Source organism: Schistocerca americana, chromosome 2 (assembly GCF_021461395.2).
Source record: "Schistocerca americana isolate TAMUIC-IGC-003095 chromosome 2, iqSchAmer2.1, whole genome shotgun sequence".
NCBI classification, from domain to species: Eukaryota; Metazoa; Arthropoda; class Insecta; order Orthoptera; family Acrididae; genus Schistocerca; species Schistocerca americana.
This window is the reverse complement of record NC_060120.1, coordinates 589,184,321-589,198,615: the sequence shown is the minus strand read 5'-3', so window position 1 is coordinate 589,198,615 and position 14,295 is coordinate 589,184,321. Positions and strand designations below refer to the sequence as shown.

The 14,295-nt window shown below is 38.8% G+C and overlaps 1 protein-coding gene across 1 annotated transcript in view; it reads left to right on the top strand.

Moving 5' to 3' along the window:
- The first annotated feature begins 2,541 nt into the window (after nt 1–2,541).
- Nucleotides 2,542–14,295, top strand: part of LOC124594211 (collagenase-like) — a 51,912-nt gene continuing 40,158 nt past the window's right edge. Inside the window, exons 1-2 of the mRNA XM_047132571.1 lie at nt 2,542–2,652; nt 4,752–4,940. Of these exons, the coding sequence (XP_046988527.1) occupies nt 2,542–2,652; nt 4,752–4,940 (300 nt within the window). The remainder of the gene's footprint in view (nt 2,653–4,751; nt 4,941–14,295) is intronic.

Genomic DNA, 14,295 nt, shown 5'->3' with positions numbered 1-14,295 from the left:
TACTTCCCTTTGGTGGCCGCTAAGATTAATTCTGATGTGTTTTTGCCGAGACATTCAGAACCTGCAATCTTCATTTTCGTATAAAAATAGGAGTCCTATGGAAAAAGAAATATTCTTAAATTTAAATAATTGCAATCCTTTTACCCATGCCACGGAGAATGATAGAACGTAGGTGCCTCTATCCTGATTGTACGTTCGCAATCTCCGAGTGTGTTACGACGTAATTATTTTACGAAAAAACATTAAGATAAATCTTTCTCCTCAGATCGCAACCACTCGCACGCGAATGTACGTACCCTCTAAATGTGTCTTGTCAGTCGTGCGCATTGTTCTACAGCTTTTCTGTTAGTATTCAGTGGATTGTATCTCTGCAAGTAATTTTTGGTTACGCCGCAATCGCACTTCACGCGAAGTATTTATTACGCAAGTTTCAGGCTCCATTTGATGTCAGAAAATTCCGAAGTACGGCTTACTAAGCAAACCGCTACAATAATTTCATATCTCTACAACTACAATAACACAAAACAACAATAACATAACAGAGAGGGATACGTTACATGCTGGAGGGAACTGATACCATAAATCTGTAAGAGTACGAGGGCGTGAAGATCTCTTCTGGACAGCATGTAACAAGGCATCACAGATATGCTCAATAATGTTCATGTCTCCACATTTTGGTGGTCAGCGGAAGTGTTTAAACTCAGAAGAGTGTTCCTGGAGTCGCTCTGTAGAAATTCTGGTCGTGGGGGGTGTCGAATTGTCCTGCAGGAATTGCCCAAGTCCGTCGGAATGCACAATGGACATGAATGGATGCAGGTGATCAGGCAGGATGCTTACGTACGTGTCACATGTCAGAGTCGTATCTAGATGTATCAGGGGTCCCATATCAATCCAACGGCACACGCCGCACACCATTATAGAGCCTCCAACAGGTTGAACTATCCTGGCATGCAGGGTCCGTGGATTCATGAGGTTATCTCCATATGCGTAGACATCTATCCGCTCGATACACTTTGAAACGAGAGTCGTCCGACCAGGGAATATGTCTCTAATTATTAACAGTCCAATGTCGGTGCTGACGGGCCCAGGCGAGGCGAGGCGTAAAGCTTTGTGTCGTGCAGACATCAATGGTACACGAGTGGGCCTTCGGCTCCGAAAGCCCATGTCGATGATGTTTCGTTGAATGGTTCGCACGCTGACACTCGTTGATGGCCCAGCATTGAAATCTGCATCAATTTGCCGAATGGTTGCACTGCTGTCACGTTGATAGATTCTCTTCAGTCGTCTTTGGTCCCGTTCTTGCTGGATCATTTTCCAGATGTGATGTTTTACCAGATTCCTGATTATCACGGTACACTCGTGAAATGGCAGTATGGGAAAATACCCACTTCATTGTTACGTCGGAGATGTTGTGTCCCATCGCTCATGCGCCGTCTACAACACTGCGTTCAAACTCTCTTAAATCTTGATAATCTGCCATTGTAGCAGCAGTAACCGATCTAATAACAGCGCGAGACACTTGTCTTATATAGGCGTTGTCCACTGCAACGCCATATTCTGCCTGTTTACATATCTCTGAATACGCATGTCTACACCAGTTTCCTCGGCGTTTCAGTGTAAATTTCAACTTGATACTTCTACATGGTCCTAAGGAAATGGTGTCTTAACAGACGGTAGGACAGACATACAGTCTAACAAATGGCAAAAACGTTCTTTTCGTCTGATATAAATATAAGTAAACAATATCCGATTTTTTTCCTTTGGCCGTGCTGTGGAGCATTCCTTCTGGATACACTCCATGATTCTAGGCCAACGGGAAGTATACTGCAGATTGTGATGATTGAGTTTGCGAGTATTGAACAATGTGACATATATGGCCGTATCTTTTGACTTCATTGACCTAGAAACTTAGATTTTTACACCGCCAAAGGACTGTAGGTCTTAGTATGTGACATAAATTTCAACTTGTTATGTCTACCCGTTCCTGAGAAAAGGGTTCTTAACAGACGGAGGAACAGAGAGTCAGATTAGAAATTAAAAAAAAAATACTATGATGTAACTACAAATTTACAGTTTCATATGTATTTCCTTTTGTTGTACTGTGAAACCGTTCTTTCTGCCAAATTTCATGAGTCTAGGCCAACGTAATGATCCTATAGGTTTTGATCGGTGAGTTTGCGAGTGTCAAAATACGTGTCATGAATAGCTGTATCTAGATTGCATTGACTTAGAAACGTCAATTTTATACATTGCCATGGGACCGTGCGCCTTAACATGTGACACAAATTTAATCGTGATACGTCTATCCGTTCCCGACAGACTGACGGACAACAAAGCTATGATATAAAGGTACCTTCACACCGAGAACCAACTCCAAACATCAAAAGCATACAAGTGCTGTAAGTTTGACCAACTTGCAACTGTTGTGAGTTTTGCTAACTTACAACTGTTGGTAACTGCTGAAAAATGTTGACAACAGTTTCAAACTCTTGTAAACACACGTTCGGCGTTTTTATCTTTTGTTACAGAAAATCAATGGAAATGGAGTCTGACTGCGAAGATTTGCCATTTGTTATGGTGGGAGATGATGCTTTTGCTCTTTCAGAGTACGCGAAGAAACCATACGCAGGATGGCAAGAGAAAGGCAGCCAGGTAAGATTGTTTAATTACCAAATATCTCGCGCTAGAAAAACTGTGGAAAATTTTTTTGGAATATTGTAAGCAGTTTTTCGGTGTCTTACAACGATGCGCTTAAGGCCTAAAAAAGCGACGTTAGAAACTTCTGCAACTGTGTCTTTGCACAGTTTTCTTAGAAGAAATAAAGAAAGTGCTACAGTTTACTCACCACCTGGCATTTTTGATGTGGAAGATCCAGAATCAGACAAGGTTTCGGTTGGCCGCTGAAGGATGTCTCCACAAAATAAATGTCTTCAGAGAAAGGGAGGCAACGCAGGAAGAACAGCAAAGAATATAAGGTATGAATCCGCAATCTACTTTTATCGGATGTTGGTAAAGCGAAATGGAAAGAGAAATATGAATAAATAGATATCGAGTGAAAAGATAAATGTAATTAAAAACTTTCGAACAAAACTCTTATAGCTTTAGTTATTAACAATGTAAGCCATTAATTTGCAAACTACTTTGTATCAGATGTTGACAAAATGATATGACAAGAGAAAGAAAGAAATTTCCGGTGAAAATACAGTTGTAATTACAAAATTTCCGACCAAAAGTCTTACAGCTTCAGTTACGCTAGTAAATGACATTTTACTTACGATTGTAAATATTTTTCTCCCTGGATTGTTCACGCCCTCCAAATACTTCATATTCTCGTAAAATATCCATTCTGGGACGTAGATCTCAGTTGTCCCAGACCCACTTTTAGTTTTGACCATTTTACAATGCTCACGATTTATCCATTTGCTTTCACACTCCATAAGCGGTACACCAATTTTATCCGAAACTTCTTTCAAAAAATCTTTTCCTTCATATCTGTCTTTATATGAAGAATAGGAAGGATCCTACAGAGGTTTTCTCATTTCAATTTCTAACAGAACCTGAATTTTCGATCTGTTGACGACTCGTGAGTTGCCATTGTCGAAAGGAACGCAGCAGACGAAGTAAGAAACACAGCAGACGACACGGCAAATGCGCATGCAAAAGTCACAAAACTCTCTCGTGTTTTTTCTCACTGACCATAAACTAAAAACTCGAGACAAAACTTCTCTCAAATAGTTGTTCAGACTCGTGACTTCAAACAACTGTTGACAACAGTTGAAAACTAGGACAAACTTCGAGTTGAAAACAGTTGTGAACCGAGTTTGTTGGAGTTGGTTTTCAGTGTGAAGGTACCTCAAGGGTCCCGTTCATCTACTGTGTATCTACTGTCTGATTATTTTGAAAGTGATACAGAGTATGAGTTCAATATTATGATCACTCATTTATGGTCTCCTCAGTCATATATTGATATCTCGTACGCAATCTTGAAGCACAATTTATGCGACGTTATATTAGCACACCTATTACCAGTATTCTCCTTGTCAAATCAATGATCATCTGCGATACAGATAACGAAACAATACAGTTTCTCCTATGGATTAGTAACGAACACCCCACTCTCTGCTTGTATACACAATTTTCAGCTTGTGAAAGGTAAGCATTGTCGATAACGCCAGGGAAGAAATTTGTTGTTTCCTTTTTGTGTGGAACATGGTAGTGAGACCTTCAACTTTTGCAATAGTGGGGAAGACCGTGGCAAAACGGACCACCTTACGTCTTGGCCAGATTTTTGAGGTTCAATGAGGAAAATACTTTTAGAAAAAATAAGAACCGTTAATTCAAAGTTTTGTAATACAGTTTGCAAATGAAGATAACATAAAATAATATATTTCGTTCGTTATATCAACAAACTAAGAAATTGTCCAAGTCCTTTCTGCTCCCTACACGGGGCAGAACAGACGAGCTTTTTCTTAATGTCTACGATGACACATCTCACAGATAAGTTGGGCTTCATCGTCCTCACTATCTATGCCTGCACACAAGTTACGAGCCCATTGCTTCCGGTTCTGACGTGCAATATAGAGTTAATTTCTTTTTATTTTATCTTCCTCTTCTTTTTTTTAAGACTTTTGCCTTTTCCTTTCACTTTCTTCTTCTCTTCTAGAGCTAGAAATCTGCTCTTTGCTCTATTCTCCTTAGCTTCTTTAGCTTCCAGGGATTTTTTGACCGCTTCTTGCGTCTCATTCTTGTAGGGAGGTGATGTGAGAATAGCCGTATTACCTCTTCTACTTGTCACTCGTTTCTGCCCTTGTGTAACTCTGGGCACCGGTGTAAAATTTTTCGGACTGAAAGCAGAGAAGCTAGACCATGTGGAGTTGTCGATGGGCGCATTTGCAGCATCAGGCATCGAAGCACACCGAGATCCACGTTCCAGTTCACTGGTTTGTAATATACCACTTCAATTAGTTTGCAGGAGTTCAGGAGGTAGATTTGAGGGGTCAGTAGGAGGATTAGTGGCTAGATTTGCTGAACGATTCAAAGAAGGATTTTAGTGGAAGTGCTTGCTGCCTCAATCGTAATACAAGTCGTCGCAGCTGGAAGGAAGTCATCGACTGAGAAGATGTTGAAATTCGTTGGCCAAATACCAGTTTTTTTATTGTTTCATTTAAGTTCTCAGATTCGCAACGTACAAAAAAACTTGCCCAAAGAAGGATGAGATTTGCCACAAAGTGACGGCTTTTCTTCGGTTCAACTTAAAATTCTTCTCACTTCGTCTTCATAATACAAACTCAAGGGATTCATGAACAGTGAATAAATTTTCAACTACCAAGATCGCTAAAATCATTTATCGGGTTATTACAAATGATTGAAGCGATTTCACAGCTCTACAATAACTTTATTATTTGAGATATTTTCACAATGTTTTGTACACACATACAAAACACAAAAAGTTTTTTTAGGCATTCACAAATGTTCGATATGTGTCCCTTTAGTGATTCGGCAGACATCAAGCCGATAATCAAATTCCTCCCACACTCGGCGCAGCATGTCCCCATCAATGAGTTCGAAAGCATCGTTGATGCGAGCTCGCAGTTCTGGCACGTTTCTTGGTAGTTATAAAATAAATAAAATAAAATAAAATATTAATTATTTTATCTGTATGATAGTGATTGGTTGTAATTAATATTTGCTTATCTGGAACGTGGACGTTTAATTATTTGGTATCAGACGCTTGACAATGGCTTTTTCGTAAATGCAATGTTATTCGTAGTTGACCGTGAAATAAGACTCAAATAATCGGACTTCGTATTTAAATCGTTTCCAAAGACTGCTGCGGTAGGTGCGGACTCAAATCTAAATTCTCAATATCAGAGTAATTTTGCCAGCCATGTCAATACGTCGTACAGAGGTGACTGTCTACTAAACATAAAAAGTTTACACAGTTAGTTAAATCAGATATATTCAACCAAAAAGCCTACAGTTAAATAATTCTACTTACTTTCATAAATATAAATTCTTTGCAGAATCGAGTGCCTAGTAAGATTGCAACTCGCAGTGTTCTTATATAACATTAAATATGGCGGTGTGCCAGACAATGAAATATACGTGCTTCCCGCACCACTTATCCAAGACCTCTCCTTCTTAATGAAACATAAGAGTATCGTAATTGTGTTTTTTGTTTTATCAGCGACATAGCGCTGCAGTTCTGTGCCATAGGCTTTATTTATTTGTCAGAGATTAATTATTTAATTAAGATTTCGCGTTTCCGAGGAAACTCACGCACGGCACGCAAATGTGCCTTTATATTGCCCCCTGAATTGCGAGGCGAAAGGACACACCTGCAGGCGAGCAATTCACCTAAAGGCACAAGAAAATCTAAGTTATCTACAACTATTTACATGACATACATTATACAGTATATTATATACAAAATCTGAATGACGCGCGTGCGCCGCAAAAGTTCTTATGTTGGCAAAATAGAGGGCGCGCATGCGCAGAAGCGTCAGTATGTCTCCGGCACTGCCGTTATATCGTAAATTTAGATCACGTGGCACAGTATTGCAGTTCATATTGTTCGTGTGCGCGCGCATTTCTTAGTCGTTGCACAAAGAAAATATTCCACCAAGATTACATATGAAGACTACATTCTATGACAGGTAACTTAGTTTTAAAATTACAATGTTTGTTATAATACAGTACAACTTTAGATTGTTGAATGTTCTTAGTTACATAGTATTGCATTGAAATGCTTCAAAGAAAAATGTCTTTATGTTTCAGGTGCGTTGACCTATACACATCGTGTCGTTATTACAGTTTATATTCATCTGCTGCACAATAATTTCTCACAGGTTAGTGTCGTCGTGGTAAAGATTTTTTTTTTTTTATCACAGTAACATCGCTGTATAACAACGTGATTGATACATAAGCATGTCCATTTCCTATTTCCATTATAGTCGTTGTGATGCAGTTCGTTGTGACAAAAGGCACTGTTTATTACAGGTCAGACGTGACCCGTCGAGTAATTGGTCCATATGCAGTTCGTTTTCGACATTCCGTGGAAGCTTGGTTGCAGAACCTCGGACGGCACATAGCTGGCGTCGATCCTTGGATAGTCCAGGTAAGTGTGTCCATCACATTTCGAGAACATTCCATTCCCTGAAGTTCCAACCAAAATTCTTCCACTCGTCGTGTTGTTTTCTGGACAGGCACGTTGTGACCATTTAATCCAGTTAACATCTTGAAGTTAGATACTGTAGTAATGTCACTAGACGATGCACCAATTACGCACTTCAAATTTTCAGTTTTTTTTTTTTTTTAAATATAGCTCACCTAAATGTTCGTAGTTACTTATCGAAGAAATCGTTCATCGCGTTTGCAAAGGTACGATGCATCATGAATGTCATTAACAGTTTCTTTCACATAGGTTTCTGCGTAGTTGCAGACTTGGTAATGTACGTTAATGTCCGTGAACAGTGGTTCACTACGCATTTTTTTTTAAGTTTTTTTTTTACATTTTGGCACTCGTTATTGTTCAAATTTTCACATAGTAACAGTTACATTATACATCAGTTAAAAAAAACATAAGTAATCATACATATACACGTCACATATTTTCTTAGCATAAACATAATACAGTTACACATAAACATGTTTACATCATCATTACATAGCTATAAATTATTACATTGTGTCACATTTGATTACATGAATTGCAGATATTTACGTCCTCTTTAACGGTTTTGCTGGGATTTTATCGATTTTTTTTTTGTGATGTCACCTGAAATTAAGATAGGTTAGACACAACATTCACTACATCAGTAGGCAAGACCAGGCGTTTCCACTACTCAATAAATATTCAAAATAATAAGAGACGGAAAGCTGTTAGATTCCTCGCGTTTTGTGCGTGTGTGTATAGTGTCTGTGTGGCCTTGGCTACTGGTAGATGCTTTTCTTGCTGAGAGATGTGCGTCTAATCTATTTCTCGAAGTAAAAGATCGCTTCACAGATGACGTCTGTCGGTTTGTCAGGTGTCATACCAAGTCAGTGGTACCTACAGTCACAAATGTTCCGTGAAAAATTAATATATCATTCACTGCTACGTAATCATAAATTTTACTTTAATATTCAGTCTTCTCGGTGGTGCCGCGGCGTTGAAAGAAAAGTTCTTCTGTCTTCAACTGCGTCACTGGAACCGCTGAAATGAAAATTTTCTATACTACTTATTATCTGTGTTGTAGCAAACAGAGTTTTGCGAGTTGCTTAGCAATGTTTTCATGGGTATGACTTTGACATTATTTTGCATAAATGCTCTAAGATCTCGGTGTGCGTATAGCCCAATAATTTTGTTAGTTCTAGGATGTTGTAACAGATACGCACCAGGATGCGGTATGTTAACAATTATGTAAGGTCCTTCATATAGCAGACGCCACTTAGCATTGCGTCGTTTGAGTGCTACAGATTTATGATGAGTACGAAGTAGTACAAGCATTCCTACCTTGAATTTTTGTTTTCTTTTTATTATGTTTGTGTGATGTTTGTTTCGTATCTGTGCGTGATGTGCCAGTGTAGTCAATACTTCTTTTATTTTCTGTTCAGGTGTGATTTCCTTGTCTGACAACTTAGGTAATGGTTCTATCCATTGATCGTTCTGTTTGCAACTGAACATGATCTCGTTAGGTGTGTAATTTGTATTGTAAATATTTAAGTTATTGTGTACGTCTTCGAAAAGACTTAGGTAGGACACCCAATTAGTATGTTTTGATGAAATATAGGTCCTCATGAATCGGTTTAGTTCTCGGAAAAGTCTTTCAGTCGCGTTACATTGTGGACTAAACTTTGAAATAAATATACTTTTAATGTTATTGTCCTTCAAGAAATTTCTCCATTAGTACCCAAAGTAGTATGCTGCATTATCTGACAGAATTGCTTTAGGTTTTCCCACGAGCGTCAGGTAATCACTTGAGAATCTTCGTATTATAGCATTTGCAGTGGCGGATTTTAAAGCATAAAGTTTTACATGTTTAGAAAATATATCGTAAAAAGCTAAGATATATTTGACACCTCCAGAGCTTGCTGGATGCGGTCCACTGATGTCAGTACATAGAATTTCCAGGGGTTTACTCGGTAAAATAGAATGTAAATCTGTTTTTGTGGATAAATTCTGAGGTTTTGATTTTTGACATATGACACATGTTTTCAGTTCCCTGTAAATTTTTCTTCTCATATTGCTAAGATAACAGTATGTGCTGAGCTTTGCCAAACACTTTTTCGTCCCATAATGACCCCAAACTAAGTGTGTGTGCCAAATCAGATTACGTTCAGACTCTTTGGGAATGCATACACACCAGTTAGTGGATGTCGGCGATAAAATAACACATCATTGTGTAACTTGTAATACCTAGTCAAAGGATGATTGTGTTTTTCTACCAGTAATGTTGTTATCTTATACCAGTGAGGATCAGATTTTTGTAATTTAGCCATGTTTCTGCACATATCAATATAATATTGGTGATACTTGTTGTCTTGCATTAAGAGAATCCTGTAGTCGTTTATATTTTCTAAGTCACTGTTGGTTTCATTCATACCTTGTGGAAGTCTAGACAAAGCGTCGGCAATGGTGTTGTCCTTACCTTTTATGTACTTAATTTCAAAAGAGTAGTTCTGAAGTGTAGCTGCCCATCGTGATAGTCTAGGATGTACAAGTTTACAAGTTAACAAAAATGTCAGGGCCTGGTGATCGGTATAAATTACTGTATGTTTTCCAAATAAATAATAATTGAATTTCTTGAATGCCCAGACTATGGAAAGTGTTTCTAACTCAGTAGTGGAGTATGTACGCTCACATTCAGTTAGAGTACGACTTGCAAACCCAATAATTCTTATCTGTTCCTTCTCTTTATTCTTTACAACTTGAAATAAGCAACAGCCCAACCCAGTACGTGAAGCGTCACAAGTCATACAAAAATCTAAATTGAAATCTGGATGGCTCAATATGTTTGCATTCACTAAAGCATGTTTAATTGTATCAAAGTCATTCTGGCACTGTTGCGACCAGATCCAAACTTGATTCTTTCCGAGTAGATTTAGCAGATGTTTACTGTTCAAAAGTGGTTGTGGTAAAAAACGTCTGAAAAATGAACATAGCCCAAGGAATGATTTTAACTGCTTTTTAGTTCGAGGGCTAGGAAAGTTTCTGATAGCATCTAATTTACTGGGATCAGGACGTATGCCCTGTGAATTAATGATATGTCCTAAATATTTTATCTCACTGCAACCAAATTTTGATTTTCTAAGATTGGCTGTGACTCCAGCTTGTGCAAATCTTTCTAAAATTCTTTGAAGTGTGTCAACGTGTTCATTCCAAGACTGTGTAGCTATCAGTATATCATCTACATAGTGTGTGACTGTCTCAACTAAATCATCGCCAAGCACGGTATCCAGGGCTGTAATGAATACCCCAGAACTGACATTCAATCCGAAGGGTAGAGCACAAAACTGATAGGTTCGCCCCCCGAACATAAATGCAGTATATTTCCGAGAATCAGGTGTGATGCCTACTTGCCAAAATGAATTAGCGAGATCTATTGTGGAAAAATATTTTGCATCTAGAAATTTCTGTAATTGCTCTTCTAAATTTTCGGGTTTTGTGTGAACCGGTAAAATTATTTCATTAATTGCTCGTGCGTCTAACACTAGCCTAATGCTACCATTTGATTTTTTGACAACAAGTAGAGGACTACAGTAAGGTGAGGTGGATGGTTCAATGACCTTCCAGTCTAACATTTGTTTTAATTCTTGCCACACAGCAGGTCGTTGAGATAACGGTACGTTATATGTCTTGTGGTAGAAGATCTTGTGAGGCTTAACTTCAATCTTGTACACATACGTGTTGATAACACCTAATCGTTTGGTAAAAACTTGTAAATATTTGGATAACACTTCCTGTAGTTTTATACGTTCATGTACACTGAGGGCTGTAGCTTCATTTATCTTATGATCAAGCAATGTTTTCAAGTCCATTAGCTCTGTGTCAGATGAGTGTGTGTGCGTGTCTTGAATGTCATTGTCAAGTACTAACTGAACCTTGTACCCTGTACAGTGTTTGTCATGCTTTAGAGTTCTCCTGTCCAAATCAATAATAATTACACTGCCTTTATCATTTAAAATGCATTTACCTTTGGAGAAGTCTATAATGCAGTCCTTCTCGCTCATAATATCTATTCCTAATATGCAATTTGTCACAAGGTTTTGTACAACCAGGAATGGCCATTGTACGGTTCCATTCCCTATTTTAATGTTTACAAAAACTTGCTTCGTAACCCTACATGACTTATTACCTAGAGCAGTAGTTATTTTACAGTTTTGGGCAGGAAACTCAGGCACAGGCTCCAATTCACACATCTTTTTATAGAAATTAAAAGACAAAACGCTCACAGCTGCACCTGTATCTACGATAATAGTAGTTGGAATCCCACCTACTACACCAGTAGTAGATGCTAAAACAATTTCATTTGTGTTTGAACGACATTGTGTACTGTCTTGCAAAAGTTCATCTGATATATTGTCATTGTGGTTGTATCTTATAAATAAAACAGGTAGTTTTTGTTTAGAATTATTAGGCATATCAATATTTTGTTGTTCAATTGTGGTGTCAAATAACTGATTAACATTGAAGTCGCCCCCCAAGAATTCTTCAGCCACGACCCGGGGCATAGAAGTGACTGTTTCTAGTTTGTTGGATTAGCATTTGTATTAGGTACTGACACAGATTGAGGTTGTGTATCAGGTGTCATTTCTATTATATTCACATTCGGATATTGCCTGTTGTGATCTCCAAACTTTTGCGGTTGTTGTTGCTGTTGCGCATTATAACTTACCTGTCGGTCGTAAGGTATGCTCCAATTTTGTCCTGGTGGCTGCTGTGGTAAAGCAGTGTTTGAATGAAAGTATTGATTGCTACGAGTCCAGCCTTGATGCTGTCTTGGCTCGTAGTTATTATTATTTCTATTTCTGTTTGTGTTTTTGTTGTTACATTTGTATCCGTTGTTACCGTTGTTGTTATTACCGCGGTGCCTTTTGTATGGATTACCGCATGGAGTGTTATTACTGTTGTAACTGTTGTTCATATTGGAATACGCGTGTTGATTTTGATTTCCGTATTGAGACGGCATGTGAGTTTGCTGTTTTTGCTGTACTGCGTATCCAACTGTGGGCGCGCCAAATGGCTCAAATGGCTCTGAGCACTATGCGACTCAACTGCTGAGGTCATCAGTCGCCTAGAACTTAGAACTAATTAAACCTAACTAACCTAAGGACAGCACACAACACCCAGCCATCACGAGGCAGAGAAAATCCCTGACCCCGCCGGGAATCGAACCCGGGAACCCGGGCGTGGGAAGCGAGAACGCTACCGCACGACCACGAGATGCGGGCTGTGGGCGCGCCAGAATTGAGTTGGCAAGCCTGCATGTTTTGCATACCACTAGTATAAACATTGTGGCTGCTGTTTTGCCGCGCGAAGCGCTGATCTTCTAGTAACATGTCGACCGAATCTAAAGCTGTTAAAAAATAATCTGGATCGTCATCCGGAATATGTAAGAGTTTTTCTTTAATGTTGAAAGGCAATTTGGCCTTCAACGCACGGAGTATATCACGTGTTGCGACTGGTTCGTCTAAAAAATGTCCCATGTTCAAGTATTTTTCAAAATATCTGCGTAAGTTACCATTTTTACTGTTAAAAGTTTCAGGTTCTAAAATTTGTCTCCAGAGTCGCTCCTGGACGGATTGCGACCAGAATTTGTTCAGAAAGGCACGCTCAAACTCACTGTACGTGGTACATACGTCAGCTTGACTGTATGCCCAGACAGCTGCATCGCCTTGGATGTAACCGATAATATATGAAATCTTTTTCCGGTCACTCCAAGTGCGTGGAAACGCGTTACTAAAAGATTTAAGAAAAATCACCGGATGAATGGTTCGTTTTTCTGGGATAAAAGCCTGAAATTGCCGGTGTTTTATTAAGCTTTCTTCTTCCTTTGCATTATGATATGGATTTCTTCCACTGTAATTACTGCAATGTTCAGCTGGCGAGTAATTACGATAATGTTGCTGTGGTTTACCATGATAATAGCTTGTGTTTGTGGTTGCACGTCGTGGTATGTGTTGCAGTCGTGGTGTGTTTTGTTCTTGTGTGTTTGTCGTGTGCGGTATGTGTGCGTCATACTCGAATGTATATTGGTTTCTGAACTGTACATTTTGACTGATATCTTCGATACATCCAGACTGTGGTTGATCGGTGAATTGTCTCATGGGTGCAGTGACGGATTGTACTGCGTCACTAATCAGCTGTTTGTTATTAGTGATGTATTCCGCTACGGAGTCGTGCACAATTGTTGGTAAATTTTCACGTATGCATCTATCAAAATGTTTGTCTTTGTTCTCTACCCAATCATGAAATTCTTTATTAATACTTTGAAAATGAGTTGTGGCATCAGATCGTAAGATGTCAGTCAGGTGTTGTTCAACATCGTCAAATTTATTCTGCACGTCAGTAATTCGTTTTTCAAGGTTGTGGTGTACTGAAGGATATGTTTGAATTTGTTCAGTAAGAGCTTCACACGTGACATTAAGGTTTTTTAATTGTGTCTGTAAAAGTGCTACGTCATTTGTAGTCTTTTCTTGTATCGTATTAAGCTTGGAAAATTTCGTACTGAGCTCAGTCATCTGTTTGGTCAGTGTGGCGTCTATAAGTTCTACACGTTTACATAAAGTGTCATTACCTGTCTTGATTGCTATGAGATCAGATTTAATTTCGTCATTTTGTGTCTTTAACTGTGTCTTTAAGGTTGCCATGTTTTCCGCGTTCTGTTTCATTAGCATTTGTAACATGTTGGCAATGTTTACTGTTTGCAAGGTCTCTGCCCCCGCCGCGTCATTAGACGTGACGTCATGTATTAACATGGGCTCTGACTGAGACTTTGAAATTTTTGTGGTGGACGGCCTATTGTCAAAATTTCCGTTAACACTTGCGTCAATATTTGATGAATCGTCACTACCGGTTGCTGTCGTAAAGTCATTTTCTAACACTTGTCTCTCGTCCGAGTCGGATTGCGTCTGAATAGTATGTCTTTGCTGTTCCACCTTTGCGTATTGTTTTCTAGTTATGACCATGCCACACGTGATATATGTTCAAGAAAATAATGTTTGACACTGGTTTTAAAATAAAATGCAGTTGAGCATGAATCGCTCGTAGCAACAATGGCTGTTTGTTAATTTAGAAATGTAAACTGAATATGG